This window comes from Mesoplodon mirus (assembly GCF_964341445.2).
Source record: "Mesoplodon mirus genome assembly, chromosome: 18".
Taxonomy (NCBI): Eukaryota; Metazoa; Chordata; class Mammalia; order Artiodactyla; family Ziphiidae; genus Mesoplodon; species Mesoplodon mirus.
The window spans coordinates 48,863,721-48,883,403 of record NC_138994.1 but is presented as its reverse complement, the minus strand read 5'-3'; the positions used below and the strand labels follow the sequence as shown (position 1 = coordinate 48,883,403).

The 19,683-nt window shown below is 55.3% G+C and overlaps 1 protein-coding gene across 8 annotated transcripts in view; it reads left to right on the top strand.

Moving 5' to 3' along the window:
* Positions 1–616: 616 nt before the first annotated feature.
* SLC13A5 (solute carrier family 13 member 5) overlaps positions 617–19,683 on the top strand; it is a 31,067-nt gene continuing 12,000 nt past the window's right edge. For 6 of the 8 annotated variants that reach the window (XR_014291927.1, XM_082604083.1, XM_082604078.1 and 3 more), the window contains exons 1-9: positions 670–1,296; positions 7,131–7,259; positions 7,542–7,678; positions 9,989–10,176; positions 11,180–11,345; positions 13,093–13,215; positions 16,466–16,681; positions 17,761–17,861; positions 18,921–19,039. Coding sequence is in view for 7 of the 8 variants with exons in the window: in XM_082604083.1 (XP_082460209.1) it covers positions 1,195–1,296; positions 7,131–7,259; positions 7,542–7,678; positions 9,989–10,176; positions 11,180–11,345; positions 13,093–13,215; positions 16,466–16,681; positions 17,761–17,861; positions 18,921–19,039 (1,281 nt within the window). In the remaining variant the exon portion in view is untranslated. Of the gene's footprint in view, positions 650–669; positions 1,297–6,872; positions 6,893–7,130; positions 7,260–7,541; positions 7,679–9,988; positions 10,177–11,179; positions 11,346–13,092; positions 13,216–16,465; positions 16,682–17,760; positions 17,862–18,920; positions 19,040–19,683 lie in introns of those variants that run through there. The other 2 variants (XM_082604077.1, XM_082604081.1) reach the window with 2 other exon arrangements.

The window sequence follows — 19,683 nt, the reverse complement described above, 5'->3', positions numbered from 1 at the left end:
TGGAAAAAGTTGGAAATATGGAGAATCTGGGACTCTGGCACCAGGGCTGGGTTGAAGACAGAGGATACTAATCACGAAGGAACAGGCTGTGGTTAAACCACCAACAGGGGTAGGCCTTCCCCAAAGAAAGCTGCAGAACGAGAAGCCCGGCAGGCAGAGGAGGAGAAGGGAGGAAAGAAGAAAGTGATAGGGGTGGTGGTGTCTGCAACCTTGTACCTCCAGCGCACAAAACAGGGCTTAGCACAGAATAGGTGCTCAGTACTTGTCCGCAGGAGGCGGGCCGAGTGAATGAACGACCCTTTCAGGGCAGCCTTGGTTAAGTCCCTTCCTCTCGGGACCCTCGTTTCCCCTGTAGCATGGCAGTAGCTGCCACTGTCAGGAGGGCTCAGTCCGCCTTCCGCGCACGCAGTGCCAGCAGGACGTCGGCGGGCTGCGCCAGTGTCCGCTGGAGGGCGAAAGCACGCCGGGCTGCGGAGGACGGTGGCCTCACCTCCTCCGCGATCGCTGGAGAGTGCCCGGGATGCGCTGGGTGGGAGAGGGCGCGCTGGGGACGAGTCCTGTGCCCAGAGCAGCGCGGACACTGCAGGGAAGCTGAGGGTGACGGGGTGGGGTGGGGGAGGCCCGCGGAGCAGACGGCGCTGGGCGCGCGGTGGGTCGCTGCGGGAGGCCCCTCCGGGGTGGGAGTGGGAGGGGCAGGAGTAACCAGGTGAAAAGGAGGGAGAGGTTGGGGAGACGGATCCGAAAGACTCAGAAACCGCTAGGGACTTTCACCTGGGACCCCAGCAGGGCCCAGGAAGGGCAGGTGCGGATGCAGAGGGGGCGCCGTACGCCTAAGCCGGCAGACTGAATGACCGATCACTCCCGCTTGGCCGTCCGCAGGCGCGCCTGTCTAGTGCACCGCAGAAAAGTCTCGGAGAGCCAGGAGGTGCCAGGGCCCAGACCACTCCTGGAGGGCCCGCCCGAAGCGCTGGAGTCCGTGGGCGCCGCCCGCGTCCGCCCGGAGGCAGAGTTGGGGGCAGGCTTGTCCCACCGACCCCGCGGGATTGGCCCCGCCCCGGGGCCGCGGGGAGGCCCCACCATGAGAGGCGGAGTTCCCGCCGCCCCCTCCAACCCCCTAGACTGCGGCCCCTTCTTAAGCCCGTGAAGCTACTGGCTGCCCCTCTCTCGCCTCTCCCGCCAGACTCCCTCTCCGCGATGGCCTCCGCACTGAGCTATGTCTCCAAGTTCAAGTCCTTCGTGATCTTGTTCGTCACCCCGATTCTGCTGCTGCCACTCATCATTCTGATGCCCGCCAAGGTCAGTTGCGTCTCTGGGCAGCCCCTTGGATTCCGGGCGCCAGGTGCCCAGCAGCGGGCACCGAACCCGGGAGCGTTAGGTGGAGCACACGGATTCCCGGGGGCGGGCACGGCTACCCTGGGGCACGGAGGCTCAGGAGCCCCGGGTGCTATGGGAGGTGCCCTGCAAAGAATTCTGACAGGCATGGATCTTGGGGTTCACAGATCCCAGGGCGCAAGAACTGTTTGGGCAAGCACAGAAACCCAGAAGTTAGCACCGATCTTGGCCACACAGCCCCTCTATAGGCTCAGAATCTCCCCAGAGTGCATAACCCGGTCCCCAGGCCCCCCAAGTGCCACCTGTACCAAGAGGGAGCCTGGGGGTTTGTCTTTCCCTTCTTTCTCCTGTCTCTTCCCTTGGGGAATAGGGACTTCCCAGCTGTAGGTGGCTTCCGAGGCCAGTTGGGGACCTACACGAAAAGATCATCACCTAAGTGAACCCTGAGTGCCATCTTTGTCCCTCTCTGGCCCTCCTTTGAGCCTCGGTTTCCCTGTCTATGATCCACATTTCTTTCCAGCTCTGAAACCTGGGGAGCCACAGCTGAGTCAGAAACCTGCTCCCAGCTGAAAGGCAGGTCAGGTTGGCCTGCTTTTGCTCACTGCCCACTGTGGCAGCGGCAGGAGGCGGGACACGGTCCCAGAGCTCACGTCTTGGGTGGCACGACGCAGGGTCTCTGGGAAGCCGTGTCCCAAGCCCTGGCCTCCTGGTGCTCCCAGGAGGGAAGCGGAGAATGAATGGCCTTGGCCACGGGGTGGGGGCGGTGCAGGGAGCCCTGGCTCAGGCCCTGCTGGGCAGTGCGAGGCCTGTTTGGCAGAGGCCCGAGCCCTTTGAAGGCTTTTGGCTGCTGGCTGCTCCTGCCTCATTCCCTCTTTCCACCTTTCACTCTCAGCTCAGACAGGAAACCTCAGCTCCCCCCAGCCCAAGCAGGTTTGGGAAACAGAGGAGCTCTTTAGGGGGTGTTCTGAGGGCAGTCCTAGAGGGATGGGGTTGTACTGGGGTATTGGGAAGCCAACCTGTGAGAGAACTGGACACCCACCTTTCACCCATCCTTGTGATTTTATTATTATCATTATTATCTTTTTAAATTTATTTATTTTATTTTTGGCTGCGTTGGGTCTTCATTGCTGCACGTGGGCTTTCTCTAGTTGCGGCGAGCAGGGGCTACACTTCGTTGCGGTGTGCGGGCTTCTCATTGCGGTGGCTTCTCTTATTGTGGAGCACAGGCTCTAGGCATGCGGGCTTCAGTAGTTGTGGTTTGTGGGCTCTAGAGCACAGGCTCAGTAGTTGTGGTGCATGGGCTTAGTTGCTCTGCGGCATGTGGGATCTTCCCGGACCAGGGCTCGAACCCGTGTCCCCTGCACTGGCAGATGGATTCTTAACCACTGCACCACCAGGGAAGCCCCATCCTTGTGATTTTAGCCAAGCCCCTGCGTTCTCTGGGCCTTGGTGTTCTCGTCTGTACGATGGGGCAAGGTGGTTTGGTTGTTGACATTTTATGGCTTTAGGTGCCAAAAGAGATTATGCTGGTTCCTAGGATGGGGGAGGGGGAGGCTGGGAGGAGCCCTTGGGTGGGCTGAACACAGACCCTGGATGGGCCAAGGACAGTAGATCCAACTACAGTGGTTCTTTAGTTTCCACACCAACTGTGATTGGCCATATTTCCTCTGTAGAAAAAGATTTGGGGCTGTTATCATCTGTGGGAGGGCCAGGCAGGAGAGCTGTGATTTTAGTTCTGCTGGTGGGAAGTGGTGTTCCCTGGACTAATTATGGTAGCTTTGCTGACCTTCCTGCTCCGGAAGAGTATGACCGAGACCCCAGCCCCACTCCTGCCCTTCCCATCCCCACACACACAGGTGGCCCTGAGCTGGGTCCCCCAACTCAGGCTGTGTATGCATGTCATTGACCTGCCCTGGGAGTGAGGATCAGGCGAGGGAAGAGGAGATATCAGTAAAGGTCATTCCAGGGGCTGACTTCATGTGCTTTCTCTCCCAGTGGTGCAGGTGACTGGGAGCCAGAACCCTGTCTGCTTGTCTTCTCCCTGTGCGCTTGTGTTTTGGTCACCACTGAAGAGCTCCCCGTCCCCACCCACGGCCACAGAGTTTGCAAGGAAACCCAGGGCAGGAGGTAGAGCAGCGGGGACGCTGGCGAGAACTTGGCAGCCTGGGCGGCACTGTCCAAGCCGGGCAGCGACTCCCAGGGCATGTCACCCTCTGCCAGTGCCCGGGCCCCTCTCCTGCAGGCTTTCTCCTTTTACTCTTCTCCTGCACCTTGCTTCCTTCCTGTCTTCATCTCTGCTCCACTTTTCTGCCTGTTCTCTGGGTTCTTTCTTTAAAAAAAAAAAAGCTTTTTATTAAATTAAAAAATAGATTCATTGTGTTATTAAAGTTATGTGAAAATTCTTATTTTTAAAGTCTGTGAAGTATAAAGTAAAAATGAAAAGACTTTCAAATCCCATAAAACACACACACAGTATGTTCTCTTAGCTACAATTTTCCATTAAGCACTATGTCATGGACGCCCTTATTCGTTAATAATTAGGTAAATAATGAGCCATGGTTTTCTTCAGTTATGCACTTAACGTATTTTTTGAGCCCCACTATGTGCTCTCCACTGTGCTGGGTGTGGACTTTTAAATCCACTGTGAGCTCAGCTTGAAGTGCTCCTCCGGCCACATTCTCAGCTGCCGGGAAGGCTCTGAACTGACCAGGAACTGGGCTCCCATCTGCTGGTAGAATCCATCTCATTCTTCACAGTGACCTACCCCTCCTCAGGCTTCTCTAAGGTTGCCTGTCCTATTCTGCTCTCTCCACAACACTCTGGGAGCATTCTAGACGAGGGAGGGTCAAGTTTGCTGACTGGTAGTATTCAGGGATGGGGCACCTCCTGGGCCTCCTGATAGGAGCATGGAGGTGAGAGGGCAGTTAGCCTGTGTCTTTTCTGTTGGTTACTTCTGGCGCCTCTAGGAACTGTCCCGGGAAAACTGGTTACACGTGTCACCTACCACTTCTAAGTTCAGATAATAAAAAAAATCACTTTCTGTGTGCCATATGTTAAGAATGGGTACTTTTAAATCCTCGATTTACAGGTGAGGACATGAAACAAGCAGGGGGAGGGGCCAGGGTTGGGAGTGGGAGGAGTATTTTATCAAAGACATTGTTGGGAATTGTTCTCACATGATGATAAGAAGAAGGAGAGTGGGCTTCCCCGGTGGCGCAGTGGTTGCGAGTCCGCCTGCTGATGCAGGGAACACGGGTTTGTGCCCCGGTCCAGGAAGATCCCACATGCCACGGAGTGGCTGGGCCCATGAGCCATGGCCGCTGAGCCTGCGCGTCCGGAGCCTGTGCTCCGCAACGGGAGAGGCCGTAACAGTGAGAGGCCCGCGTACCGCAAAAAAAAAAAAAAAAAAAAAAGACATTGTTGGGAATTGTTCTCACATGATGATAAGAAGGAGAGTGAGTTTTAGACAGTATTACCGTTTTAAAATTCTCTACAGCACACCCTCTTATTGCCCCCCCTGCAATGGACCATTCCTACCTCTCTCTCCCTTGACACCAAGGCCCAGAGAAGGCGTAACTGAAGGCCACACAATGGCAGATAGCGGACACTGATCAGGCCTGCCCGGTGTCAAAGGCTGGTCTTCTAACCACGTTGCTATCCTGCCTTGAGCCCAGAGGCTTCAACCAGCATTGATTCTCCCCTCCTTCCCAACAAAGGCATATCTGACAAAGTTTGGAGACATTTTTTCTTGTCACAACTGGAGAGAGTGCCATTGGCCTCTAGCAGGGGGGAGGCCAGAGATACCGCCAAACATCCTACCACGCACAAGACAGGCCCCCACCCCCCCAACACAGAACCAACCCAAAATGTCAGTAGTGCTGAGGCTGAGAAACCCTGCCTTAGACAGTAGGGAGGTGTCCTGGGGTTCTCATGGGCTGCCGAAGAAAGATTTATTTTTATCACTGATAACACAATCCAGACAAAGAATGTCTCAGCCTTTGTGTGACGTTCCATGCGTATATGTGTTATCTCGGGTGGTGATAAACCGTGATTGTGTGCAGGTACGTTTTCCCAGCACTGTTGTCACAGCCCATGCTGTGCTGGGCCGTTTCTCTAATCAGCATTTGCAGTGTCCCTGGGGTTTCAGGCCTGTGCTGGATGCCGAGTGACACGGATTCTGCCCCCCACTGCCCACTCCACTGTTCAGTGTTCAATGGTGGGTGAAATATAATGCCAACCCAGTGTGCTAATTGCTGCGGGTGGGGGCGTGCACAGAGGAAGGACACAGACCCAGACTAGGGGCAGCGGTGAACTGAGCCCCGAGCACTCACTCCAGGCCGAAGGAACGGTGTCATGTGTGAGAGCAGCTGTGGGAGGCGGAGCATCTGCCTCAGTTCCCACCAGCGCCCTGGGGTCTCAGGAGCTCGGGGTGGGAGTGGGCATGGGAGATGTGGCTGGAGGGCCCTGTAGGGCCTGCTCCATCACAGAGGGTCTCCCAAGACATGCTCAGGCATTTGGCTTTTTTCCTGAAGGCAAAGGAAGGCTTTTAGACAAGGGAGTGATATGATCCGGTTTGTAAAAAGAGAAAGAGGGAGCAGCAGTGTGGAGTGATGCAAGTGGAAAGATGGCGTTAGAAGATAGCTGTGCTGTACACCTGAAATTAACACGATATTGTAAATCAACTATACTTCAATTACACAAAAAAAACTACAGTGAATAAAAGAGCAAAAAAAAAAAAAAAAAAAGATAGTGGCAGTGATGCAGGCAGAAGATGTGGCCCGAGCAAAGGCAGGGCCACAGGGTGAAGGAAGATTTGGGGGTAGAAGCTATAGGTTTTGGAGGCTGATTAAACTGGAGGGGGCTGGAATGAGGGAGACGCAGAGCCTGGGTGCTTAATAATGATTATAATAAAAATGCTGATGAAACAAAAAACAACCCAGGGAGGTGGGCATTATTATCCCTATTTAATTAGGCGATGAGACCGAGAATTAAAGTCCTACAGTGAGTAAGGGGCCAGGGCTGCGAGCGCTTGAACCAAACCCAGGTCTGTCTCACTCCAAAGCCAAGATCCCAGTAGCTAAGTAGCTAAAGGGTGTGAACAGGCAGTTCACACGAGATTAAATATGAACAGTAAATCTTGAGACCCTTGTAACTAGAGAGGCTAATAGACACCAAGACCATGTTCTCAGTTATAATAAAAAACAACCCTGAAAATACTCAGTGCTGGCCATTTTCTGAATGAGCTGGTTTACAACACACATTTCTGGGAGCCGAGAAAGTTGGAGCAGCCTTTTGAGAAGGAAATTAGATAGAGATACCAAGAGTTTGAGGATGTGCTTTGGGGAGCCTTCCCTAAGAATCGCACTTACTTTGTAAGATGATTTAATCTGTAGAGCGGGTCATCAAAAACAGTATTTTCTTTTTTTTCCTCTTCTTCCTCTTTCCTCCTTCTTCCTCCTCCTCCCCTTCCCCCCACTTGCACTCCTCCTCCTTTTCCTCCTTCTCCTCCTTTCCCCCCTCTTCTTCCCTGTGAAGACGTGAGGATGCAAGGCTTGGAGAGGTGAGAGACCTGCCCAGGACCGCACAGCTTGGGGGCAGGGGGCAGGAGTCTCTTGATGACGGGTCCTGTGCCCTCCTCACTGTCCTGAACCTGGAAGGCTGTGCTGACGGGGGCAGGGAAGCAGGGGTTCCCACTGACATGCCACCCTGTTTTGACAGTCCACGCCCTGCTGTCCCGAGCGTTCTGGGTGGGGAGCACGGCAGCAGCGGCTCGCCAGGCCTCAGTGCCGTCTCTTCAGTTTGTCAGGTGTGCCTATGTCATCATCCTCATGGCGATTTACTGGTGCACAGAAGTCATCCCTCTGGCTGTCACTGCCCTCATGCCTGCCTTGTTTTTCCCGCTCTTCAAGATTCTGGACTCCAAACAGGTGAGCAGCCCCAGAGCATCCGGGCGGCTTCCTGCTTCTCTCCCAGTGGCTCCTTCTCCGAGCCCTTCTCTGAGCTGCCTAGGACCCGGGGGACCAGATAATACCCTGTTTGTGGGCTCTCTCTGGCATAGAGACATACCCTTGGCCCTCCATCCCCATTCCAAGCTGCCCTGAAGTCAGCATCTGCTCTGCTCGCCTATCTCTGGGGACTTGGGTGACCCTGAGCCCAAGTAGTGTGTGGTCAGGGGGCAGGCCTGATGGGGCTTCCATGCCATCCTGCAGGTGTGCATCCAGTACATGAAGGACACCAACATGCTGTTCCTGGGCGGCCTCATCGTGGCTGTGGCCGTGGAGCACTGGAACCTGCATAAGAGGATCGCCCTGCGCACGCTCCTCTGGGTGGGGGCCAAGCCTGCCCAGTAATTACCCCTTCTCTCTCTTACCGCAGGGCTCTGCAGTAGGCCCCAGGGCCAGGGAGGGGTGTGTGGCACAGGCCAGATCACCCACAGGCAAGGATTGGCCATGGCCTTACCTGGGCTTTGCAGCCAGGCAGACCCCTGGGTGGGTGGAGGCCGGATCAAGCCATGCCTGATACCCCTAGGGGCTTTGTGGGGAAAGCAGGAAAGAGATGGCTCAACTACCCAGCTCAGGGGGAAGCAGAAAGGTCATCCCTCAGAAGCTGGCACATCTGTTCCCTCTGCAAAGCTGCTGCTTACCCCACCTTTCCCCCATTACTCAGTCATCTCACCCCTCTCCAAGATCTCCCCTGCCAGTCACAGGCCATTCCGACCAAGCCGTGGAGTTGATATAGCAGAATCACCTGGGTGTACTGAGCGCCCACAGGGCCCCGGGCATGATACCGGGGGCTTATTTACCACCTCATCTGACTCTCACCAAACCTCTGAGGGTTGGGGATTATTCCCATCACCCACGTTCTGTTCTGAGGCAGAGCGGGGTTAAATGGTTTGCTGACGTCACATGGAGATTGGACCGGGCCTGTCTGATGGGGCCTTGCCCCCTCTAATTGGGAACTCAGCACGCACCTTTTTTTTGAGGCAACGTGCTCCCTAAATGATGGCGTGACCCAGCCCAGCCCTGGGAAGGCAGGTTGGTAGCTCACAGTAAATCCCTCCTGCTACGTCCTCACGTCAAGGGCCATGCTGGGCTCTGAGCACACAGAGGCCCCGGCCCACCCGATCACGCTTGGCGCCTCAGCTCCCTGGAGTGAGGGCTCTGTGACTCTCCGACCTGTCACCCGAGCCCCTCCGGTGGTTGGTTTACAGGGTCAAATCAGAAGCCATTGCATTTTCTAGAAATGTGAGGCCTCAGAGTTCCTGTTTTCAGGATCCTCTGAGTGGTTGGCTTTTCTCTGTCAGCGGGGGGGCCTCGCCTGGAATGTGCTGGAGCGCTTTTGCTCCCAAACCCAGGGCGCTCGCACGCGCTTCTCTGCTCCTTCCTGTCACCTGGCTCCTCCTCCGAGCCTGGCTTCCAGCTGCCCAGGGCACTGCCTGTGCTGGGGGCGGCCTGTATGTCGAGGCCCCCTTGGTGCCTCGGAGCATCACGTTGAAGCCTCATTCATGTGAACTCTGACCCTCATCCCAGCCTGGATCCCAGCCTTTGTACTTATGGGTCCATGAGGTCTACCTGCATGGATACCAGCTAAAGCCCGGTGCAGTGCAGCCCCGAGACCCTTCTTCAGGCAAACAAATTAGTGGCCCTGGCGGGGAGCCTGACTGCAGAGGGGCATGGGGGCCAAGAGGTGGAGTTCCATTTAGCCAACTGCCCCTCCCAAGCGCCTCTTCTCCTGGCCTTGTGCCAGGTGTGTGGGACCCATGGAGAAGAATCAGACCTTCCCTGCTCACGTGCTAAGGAGAGAGCAGACATGGAAACAGTTTCAAATCCAGCCAGCGAGAAGTGTCCTAGAGAAGACTGAGGAGGGTGTGGTCAGCCCTCCCTGGCGCGCACTGGGAAGGAGATGACAGAGAAGGGATGCTGCCTGAAGGCTCTGAGAGACCGTGAGGAGTTTTCTAGGCAGATGACACAGGTGGCACAGAGATGGAAGGTGGGGTGTTACACGGAAAGGGAATGTTTTCTGAATCCTGTTTGGGGATCTGGTCCACTGCAGAGTGGAGGGAGGCAAAGAGTGTGAATGGAGGGAGGTGGGGCAGGGGATCAGCCATGAAGGAGGTCCCACTTCCCCAGGGCCCTCCCCGGCTCATCCTAGCCCTGAAGGCTGACTCCACGCAGCCCTTCTGAACTCATGAGGGGAGAAGCGGGGTCAGGGAGGGTGGGAATCTTCTAGATAGAAGTGGGAAGTTTGGTCTGCCTGCACGCAGGGCTGCTCCAACGCACCCCTAAGTCATATTAGGGCCAATTCTCCACACTAGGTCCGCACAAACTGGATGCTGGTGCTTCCCTTGCTAGATGGTGGGCGCCTTAGAACCACGACTGTGGCTCAGGCTGCCTGGTGACCCGGTGGCCAGCGGAGTAGATGTCAGTAATGTTTGTGGGAGAGAGGCAGAGGAAGGAAGGGAAGGGAGGGAGGGAGGGAGGCAGGCACTAAAACTGCAATCCCCTCCTGGATACCCAAGCTTGAACTGGCCTCAGCACCTTGGCCCTGACCCCTGGCATCCCTGCAGGGGGCACCTAGCCCCCCCGCTGCTCCCTAGGGGTTGTGAGAAGTGGGGGTGGGGGATTCTCTGGCTTTCCTCCCTGCTCCTCCTCTGCAGGCTGATGCTGGGCTTTATGGGCGTCACGGCCTTTCTCTCCATGTGGATCAGCAACACGGCCACCACGGCCATGATGGTGCCCCTTGTGGAGGCCGTGCTGCGGCAGATGGAGGCCATGAGCGCAGCCACCGAGGCCAGCCTCGGGGCTCTGGAGCTGGCAGACAAGGGCAAGGCCGGCGAGCTGCCAGGTGAGCCCCTGGCCAGGGCAGCCTTCCCCTCTGTTGCCAACAGCTTTAGCCACCTCCCTGCTTCCTGGAGCCCTCCTTTTCGCAGGCACATAGAGAAATACTTAGAAGATGCTGTTTTCCTAAGTTTTAGGAATGTGATTAGTGCATAAAAGTTAGATCCTTAAGCAGAGCTTATAGCAAGTTCCTGCCCTCCGTTCCCGCCATCACAGAAATGAATACGTGTTGATTTGATCATTCATTTGGGTATCTTTTGAGCACCTACTGGATGCCCCTCAATCCCTTCTAGCCCTACTCATCCTCAGGGAGGCCTCCTCTGAACAGGCCAAATCCCTCCCCACTCTGTTCCCACAGGTACTGGGGTTGGTCATCCCACCTTTGCTTCCCCCCTAGGCACCGAGCTCAGGCGAGTCAGAGAGTGCCTGTGTTTTTCTCTGTCTTCTTCGCTACCCCATCCCCAGGGCCCGGCGTGGGGCCACTCAGGGCCTGTGCTGATAGCCTGATTGCCAGACCCTGGGCCAGGTCCTGGGGCTGCAGAGATGAAGCAGACACACTCATATTGTGAAGCCTGGTGGGATGGAGTCAAGAGGCCCCTCGGATAGTTCATCTGACTTGGGGGAGGCCAAGGGTTGCCATTAGCCAGACACTGAGGGAGCGCAGAAAAGGGAGAGGCCTTGCTAGGAGGAGAGGACATCTGGGATGGATTTGGACCCCTCCCTCCAGACGAAGGGAACAGCGTGAGCAAGAGCAAGGAGGCAGGAAAGAAAGGAGTGTGTCTGAAGTTGCTGACTTTGCTCGGAGTGCTGAGGATCCTGGGGCTGGCCGAGGGATGCAGCTGGGGGGGCACGTAGGGCCGGATAAGAGCACTGGGCTGGAGGCGGGGGACACAACCTGGTCGGGGAGCCGGCAGAGCTGGCACGCCTGGGTCCTCAGGTCAGCGGCAGGGTGAGGAGCTGGGGCTGGGCAGGTGGTCCCCACTGTGCCCACGGCAGTGTGCCCACTGCAGGGAGCCAAGAGAATTGTGAAGGTCCCTCCACGAGGCAGCGGGAGGTCGACAGGAAGAACATATGCAAGGCCATGACCCTGTCCGTGTGCTACGCAGCCAGCATCGGAGGCACTGCCACCCTGACCGGCACGGGACCCAACGTGGTGCTCCTGGGACAGATGCAAGAGTGAGTTGCTGGCCATGCCTTTTTTTTTTTTTTTTTTTTTTTCTGGTATGTGGGCCTCTCACTGTTGTGGCCTCTCCCGTTGCGGAGCACAGGCTCCGGATGCGCAGGCTCAGCGGCCATGGCTCACGGGCCCAGCCGCTCCGTGGCATGTGGGATCTTCCCGGACCAGGGCACGAACCCGTGTCCCCTGCATCGGCAGGCAGACTCTCAACCACTGAGCCACCAGGGAAGCCCTGGCCGTGCCTTCTGGGGACAATAGTTGGGGGGGGATGGGGTTGGAGGGGCCCACCCACCTCTCCCTCCTCTTCAGCTGGGCCCTGGAGCTTGGATGGGGGTGGGGGCCGCCTGGCAGGGGTGAGAGGATGGGCTGCCATCAGCCTCTGTGGCGCAACCTCCCTGCACATGCTCAGGACCCCACAGCGTAGGAGCTGATGTCCACAGACCGGGTTGCTTTCTGCTCAGGACAAGTCCTGCCTTTCTTTCCTGGGCTCAGGATTCTCACTCAGACAGGGAATGTGGATTGAACGTGGAGCTAGTCATGGGAATTGACAGTGTAATCCGAGAAGTGGGGTCCTTGGTTAAAACTTGTAGAAAATAGATGCCCCTAAAGATGCTCCCCTCAAAGCTGGCTCACGACCTCGGTTGTTAATGGCGATGGTCCTATGACACCCGGAAAGGTTAGAGGTTAGGTCACCTGGTGCCTCACCGGCTCTTTCACTATGGCCCCTCTAATTGCCCTTGAGGGGCATGTGTGCCCCTGTGAGGCTCCAGGTGGACCATGGGGTGGTTTAGAACTTTCCAGCCTTGGCCACAAAGGGACCCAGGCTTTGAGGACCCAGTTCTGTTCTTGGTCTTGTGCCGGGTGGCGCTTGGGTCACAGAAGTGAGAGGAACCTGGGCCCTGCCCATGGGATACTCGTGGGCAGCTGAGGGTAGCAGACACCCAGAGAGTTCTGGCGGGTTGTGTAACTGTGTTAATGAAGATAAGTACAAATTGCAGTGGGCACAGAAGGAAGGAACAGAAGTACAACGGTGTCCGTCCTGTGCAGACAAACACCCTGGACAGAGGTCGGGAGGGCAGCGGGGAGTTGAGAAGGGCGGGCCTGCAGACACTCGAGATCGAACAAGCAGACTGTTTGGCTCCTGCGAGTGTTTTCTGTAATGACAGCCTTATGGTTTGCCCTGAAGTTCCTCTGGGCTGAATGGGAAAAGCTCTGTGGCTAGTTTGACACCCTTGGGCTAAAGGGAGCAGTGCCTGGGGTTGGGGGTGGAAGTGACCCTCCTCCAGCCCCCAGGAAACATCTTCTGGTCCCACCCTGGGAAGCTTTTGAGATTTGATTTCCTAAGGTGGGGGGGCTTCCCTTGCAGAAGCCCACGGGGTGAGGTTCTGAGGCATCTGTGGACCCCCTGGAGCTGTTGGCCAAATTATGTGTGTACCAAGGTGTATTTTTCTGGACTGAAGGGCCGTGCCTTTAATGAGCTTCTCAGCGGGGTATGGACCTCCAGGAGGGGCAGCGGGTCGCTCCTCAGGTTTGCCTTGTGCGTGGCCGTGTTCTGGGGCCCCTGCTTGACTGGGGTAGTGCTGAGTGATGGGTGTGGGCGGCTGGACTTCAGGAGGAGGAGGCCCCCCGCTCCAGACCACCTCTCAGGGCCCGGCTGCTGCTCAGCCTCCGCCCGCAGGGTCCGGCCCGCCCGCTCTCCGCAGCTCAGTGTCTGGCAGAGATGTGGACCAGCATTCTTCCCTTCAGATTGTTTCCTGACAGCAGAGACATCGTGAACTTCGCCTCTTGGTTTGGATTTGCCTTCCCTAATATGCTGATCATGCTGCTGCTCTCCTGGCTGTGGCTCCGGTTTATTTATATGAGATTCAAGTAAGTTTGAGATGCTTATGGAATAGAGGATCTAACCATGCGTCGGCTCGAGAGTCCCTCCTGTCTGGCCCTGAGCATTTCTCCAGCCCCACCTCCTGCTAGTTTGCCCTCCAGTTCCCGCTACCCCTGCTGCTCACCGTGCCTCTGCGCGTGCTTTTCCCTCTTCCTGGAATGCCACTCCCTGCCTTCCTACCTTCCAACCTCCTCAGTCCCCAAGGCCAGTTCAAATGCTCCTTCCTCAGCGACACCTTTCCCAACTCCCCCCACCCCCATTCTGACGCTGACGGATTGCCTGCTCGCTGTTCCGGACTTCCCTGGGCACACCACGCCTTGCCCCTTGGCACCTGTAGTCATGCTCCAGTGCCATCCCTCCCCCGACCTGAGCTCCTCTGTGGCCTGCGGTAAGTCCTCTCTGACCCCTACACCCGGCCCAGCTCCCAGCCCAGGGAGAAGGAGCAGGTGTGCCGTCGTCAAAGCAATGAACAAGCAGCTTTGTTCTTGGTGCCAGTCAACACTGCTGGACAGACTTCCACTTGGCTGCCAGTGTCTGTCAGGCCAGGTCACAGCAGACCTCCTGATAATATCCAAATCAGTCCAAACCCAGATTTACTGAATGCTTACAATGTTCCCAGCAGCGCACAGCTTCTGCAAAGTTTACCTTCCAGTTCCCAGCACACAGCTGACCAAGAGTCAACCTTGACAGCAGCCAGACTTTGGACAGAAATCATGATGTGTGGCTGACAAATACCTCAAAATGTTGTTGTCATTTTTAAATGCACAAACTTATCTCTGGCGTGAAGGTGACCCTCTCACACTGGAGTATAAAGTACCTAGCTGTGAGCCATGTGCTCTGTGCCTTAATTCACATGGCGCTTGAGCCCAACAAAAAACAGAGGCCTATGTGGCCAAGAGATCTCAGAGCTGAAAGGTAACAGCGTGCATGAAGACTTGTGAGTTAATGGGAAAAAGGGGCACTTTGGTTAAGTTTTCTCCTGAAGGAGGAACTGTTTTGAAAAGTGCCGTTAAAAAAATCTCTGTCCATAATCAAAGCGGCCATAATGATGACATAATGGTAGCTGTAGGCGTTTGTGCACACCCCACCCTGCCCCGTGTCCAGGCCCCCATGTGAAAGGGAAGCTGCTCCTACGGGTGCTTGGCTGCACAGTTTGAATCCCTCATCTGGTTGGTCGTGGAGAGCAATGTCAGGGTCATTCCCTCCAGCCTAATTCAGAAAAACTGTATCTTCCTGTGTTTATGGGCAGCTTCCTAGGCCACATCCAGCCAAGGGAGCCACAGACCCTCCCAAGACCACCCAGGACCCTTGGGATATTCCTGCTGGCTTATACCCAACTTTCCTCACCAGGCTAAGCCCTGAGTTAGGGATGACGGTTCTTCTGGACCCCTGCCACAGGGCTCGGGGTCCCTTTGCCTCTCCTGCAGCGCATTGACCCAGTTCATCATGCACCCACCCAGCTTCCAGGGCCCCCACAGGAAAGCTGGATCCATTTGCCTGCAGAAAAGGGGCAGAGCCCGGCGGTCACCAGACAGATTAACCCAAAGATGAATGTGAAACCACTTAGTGTAAGAGGGACCTGAAGGCCTGGGGGCACCACTGCAGGAGGCCAGCACTGGACAACTGCATGTATGATGCAGCCCCCCGAGTCTGCAGCCAGTGTGCTGTCGGGATGTGTCTCCAGCATCAGACATGGGTTGGGCAGCTACCAAAGTCACCCCTTATCCTGGAGGCCTGAAGCCTCTGGTCCAGCCTCCGAGTCTCGAGAATGACAGGTGGCAGAAGATCGGTAGTGGGTGGAACACAGACTCTCTCATGCCAAGGGGGCAGGACAAAGAGGCCAGCTCCCACGCCAGCAGAGCCATCCCCATGCTGGATGATCTGGAGGGTGTCCTTGGCAGGTGACCCTGAGGACAAATGTCCTTGCCCCTTGTCCAGAACGGAGATCTTGGCAGGCTGTGCAGACCTGAGTCCCCATCACCGCCACTTCCTTTCCTAACCCCTGAGCACCGCGGGAAGCTGTGTCCCAACCTCCTTGAGTCCCTGCTCTAGGCCGTGCCCCATGCCCTGCATGGCCCTCACCCTCTCAAGGGTGGTTCCCGTCCAGCCCTGGCTTCAGCATTCGGCACCTCAGCACGTATTCCATTAACACCTGTGCTCCTAGGAAGTCTGTTTTAGGGTCCCAGGAAGGACTCCCACATGGGAAGTCTCTCTAGGGATAATCCTCTTGGCCTTGCCCCCCACCTTCAGGCTGACGGGGGCTGGAATGTGTGACTGGAATCCTCAGCGGATCCCTCGGGGTTGGCATCCTGTGTGCCCGTGGCCCCAGTCAGCCCTCCCCAAGGCTAGGTACCCTCTATAACTCCTCCGAGATCCCTCCTCCTTCCTGCCCCCTCCTGCCAACACTCCCCAGGGAAGTCCTGCAGGGTGCCCTGGGCAGGCGTGTTGGCCAACGGGCACTGGTTCCTAGGGAGCCCATCCAAGAGCAGGACCTGGCTGGCTTCCCTCCTGCCTCAGCCACAGCTACTATGAGCCCCAGAGTCTTCTGTGTCCTTAATCCTACATGTCAGCTCCTTGCAAGGCAAGCACCCACCCTGTTCCTGCCTGACCCAGTCTGCTGGGACCTGTCCTTGTTCCTTGTGTCCTCTTGAGCCACCTGCTGATGGGGACTGGCATCCTGGTACCATCGAAGGCAGCTCCAGGCCGCAGTGGGAGGAGGAAGACGGAGCATGTGAAGGAGTCTCGGCCCCACCTTGAGCCGGTTCCAGATTTCTCACGGCCACCCCCAGATGTCAGCAGTCGCCGGTCTCTAGGCGACTGGCACCTGCCGGGACCCCCTTGCCAGCAGTGGCCTCGGGTCTGCTTCTTTCTGCTTCCGACGCTCCTGTCCATCCCCTGCTCCGTTTTGCTCAGCCTCCCACCCTCCTGGCCATCCTCTCTTCCTACCTCCACTGTCCCTGACACCCGACCTGTGCCATCTCAGGTTTCTTCTGGGGGCACCCTGGGGGCATATGCTGGGACCATAAAAGAGAGACTTTGCCCCACTATGTCCTGTGAGGTACGGTAGGCAGAGGACAGAATTGGGGAGTGGGAAGGGACTTGCTCGAGGGCCCCCGGGTGACAGGCAGCCCTGTGTGGCTTTCTATCATGTTCTGCTGCCCAGTGTTCACGCTTCCATTCAACCAGCCCTGAGTCAACCAACACGCCCCGCCATCCCCTTGTCTTTGCATTCTCTAGTATTAAAGAGTCCTGGGGCTGCGGGCTGGAGAAGAAGAGTGAGGAGAAGGCTGCCCACGAGGTGCTGTGGGCGGAGTACAGGAAGCTGGGGCCCCTCTCCTTCGCTGAGGTCAACGTCCTTCTCTGCTTCTTCCTGCTGGTCGGCCTGTGGTTCTCCCGGGACCCTGGCTTCATGCCCGGCTGGCTGTCAATCGCCTGGGTGGAGGGCAAGACAAAGTAAGTGGTTCCTCCCACAGCGCCCCCCCAGGGCTCTGCCCCTTTTCTGTCATCCAGCTCTGGAGCACTCTGTTGGTTTCTGGACTCATTTTTGTCTCACCAGTCTTCCTGACAAGCTCACAGATGCGTTCTTGTGGCCCCTCTTGCCCCAGGAGGCTGGCAGGGTAGCCAGGCTGTGATAGAGAGAGGTCGGTTGGGCTAGGACTGGGGCTCTCAGTGCTCTGGTTTCCAAGTCTCTGATCTGCCATCTTTCCTTTTTCATCTTTCTTCAGATCCGGGTGAGTCCCTCTGAAGACACACATTCTGGGGTCCAGAAGCTTCTTTAGACAGAGACTTGGCAAAAGCGGGGATATGAAGTTTCTCTTCTGGCTAAGATGCTATGTGGTCAGAATAGATGCAAGGTTGAGAAACATGCATATCCTAGAAAGGGCAGAAGATGTGGACAGGGAGATTGCTGCCTGTTACTGCTTATTCCATTTTGAAGGTCTGCTTGGGGTGGCCCCAGAGTCCTTGTGGTCACCCTGGTGAACCCAGAATCCCAGAGAATCTGGTTGAGAAGAGCTCATGAAGTTCACCTATGGAGCAACACAGACAGAGAGGGAAGTGAGCCGCTCAGAGCCCCTCAAAGTTGATGGCAGAGCTAGGCCAAGAACGTGGGAGTCTTGGTTTCCAGCCAGGATTCAGTCTACCTCACCCCTCCTGATCTTGGCCTTTGGGGTTCCAGTTTTCTTTTTTCTTTCTTTTTTTTTTTTTTTGCAGTACATGGGCCTCTCACTGTTGTGGCCTCTCCCGTTGCGGAGCACAGGCTCCGGACGCGCAGGCTCAGCGGCCATGGCTCACGGGCCCAGCCGCTCCGCAGCATGTGGGATCTTCCTGGACCAGGGCACGAACCCGTGTCCCCTGCATCGACAGGTGGACTCTCAACCACTGCGCCACCAGGGAAGCCCCATGGGGTTCCAGTTTTCTTACTCAGATGAGCCTGTTTCCTCATGTGGGAGCATTCAGACACAGAGCAGGCTTGTTGCATGACTGTCAGTGTAGCCAAGATGGGCTAATCCCATGTGCTCTTCCCTGCCCAGGTATGCCTCCGATGCCACAGTGGCCATCTTTGTGGCCATCTTGCTATTCATTGTGCCTTCGCAGAAGCCCAAGTTCAACTTCTGCAGCCAGACTGAGGAAGGTAAGGCTCCTGTCCTGGCCTCCCATTCATCAGGGTTGGGGCCCCGGCAGCAAAGGATCTCCATGGTGTTCCCTGGGCCCGGGAGGGAGAACATCTCACCCTGTTGAAAAGGACTGGCTAGATTACAAAGTCTGGGCACAGCGTATTTTCCAAGCCTTCTCTGCATGTTGTTTAGTGCAAAATCTCCTCTTCTGCTTTTTAAACATTTGAAATCTTATTTTACAACAGGAACAGAAAGAGATTTCATATTTCCCATAATGCCATCAGTATTTTGGGGGTTTCTCTCTCCCTCCCAGTCTTCATTAATATGTATATATATTATATGGCTATAATCAAAACACACATAATTTCAATCCTGTTTCTTTATTGGTTTTTGTTTTCATGTTTTTGCTTGTGGTTATGCTAGAAACATTTCCTGCTATTGCCACAGTCTTCAAATTTATTTTCTCTAATAACGGCATTATATTGTATCGGGGGCTGTAACCATTCCCCTGTCATGGAGCATTCTGGCTGTTTTGAATTCTTCATTATTATGAATTAATGTTTTCGTGAATATAGCTTTTTCTTTGAGGGTGTTTCTTCTTTAGGATAAATTTCTAGCAGTGATTGCAGCTGGGGTAAAAGAGTATATATATATGTCTTCAAGGCTTTTAAAATGTATTGGTAAATTGCTTTTCAAAAAGACTGCACCAATTTATAACACTAACAGGAGTGTATAATAGCTTTACCATATCATGTCTTTACCAGCAGTGGGTAGTGTTGTAGTGATTACCGTAAATTTTAGCTAATTTACAGATATGAGACGGCACTTATTGTCCTTGCAGGCTTTTATTCCCTGCATTAGATCTGTTTTATCTCTTTTGCCCGCTAATGCTGCTCTGGGTTATGTATGGGTTTTTTTTTTTTTTTCCTGGCCATGCTACGTGGCTTGTGGGATCTTAGTTCCCCAACCAGGGACTGAACCTGGGCCCTCAGCAGTGAAAGCATGGAGTCCTAACCACTGGACTGCCAGGGAATTCCCAACGTATGTGTGTGTATGTTTTTATCATCTCTTCTCAGAAAGGAAAACACCATTTTATCCACCTCCGCTGCTGAATTGGAAGGTGGCCCAGGAGAAAGTACCCTGGGGCATCGTGCTGCTCCTGGGGGGTGGCTTTGCTCTGGCTAAAGGATGCGAGGTAACTTCTCCACTGTGGGCTGCCTAGGGCCCCTTCCTTCACCAAGAGGGAAGCTGAGAACTGCTGCACCCCTCCTTCTCGGCACCCCAGGCCTGTGCCTGTGTGTTTCTGTGTCTGTCTTCTCCATGTAACTGTTCATTTCTTGAAGACAGGGCCTCTGCCTAAAAAATTAAAAAATTTTTTTTCTCTAGCTAGGTATGTAGTGACATAGGAGGAGAGGAAGAGCTTTTGGGGGAAAACACCCCAAAATGCAACTTTCTTACCTCCCCCCTTCCCTGATAGGGAAGAAATGAGCCAGAGGGAGGGGTGCTTGGTGCTGCTCTCCTCTGTCCATCCGTTCATCCATCTATCCAGGAATACAGCGTAATACATAGACTTGGTCTATCTTATTATTGCTGTTTCCTCAGCATCTAGGACAGAGCCTGGCACATAGTGGGTACACAACTATTATTCTGATGAACAGATCCATCCATTTAGTCACCTCTCCATCCCTCATTCACTCATTCATTCCTCATCAAACCTTCCTATTATGTCTGTGTTAGGTCGGGCACAGGAATTACAGAGGAGATTGATATATGGTCCCTGTTCTTGAGGATTTCACAGCCTAGAGAGGGGGGCATGTTTGGAAGAGCATTTCAGAAAGA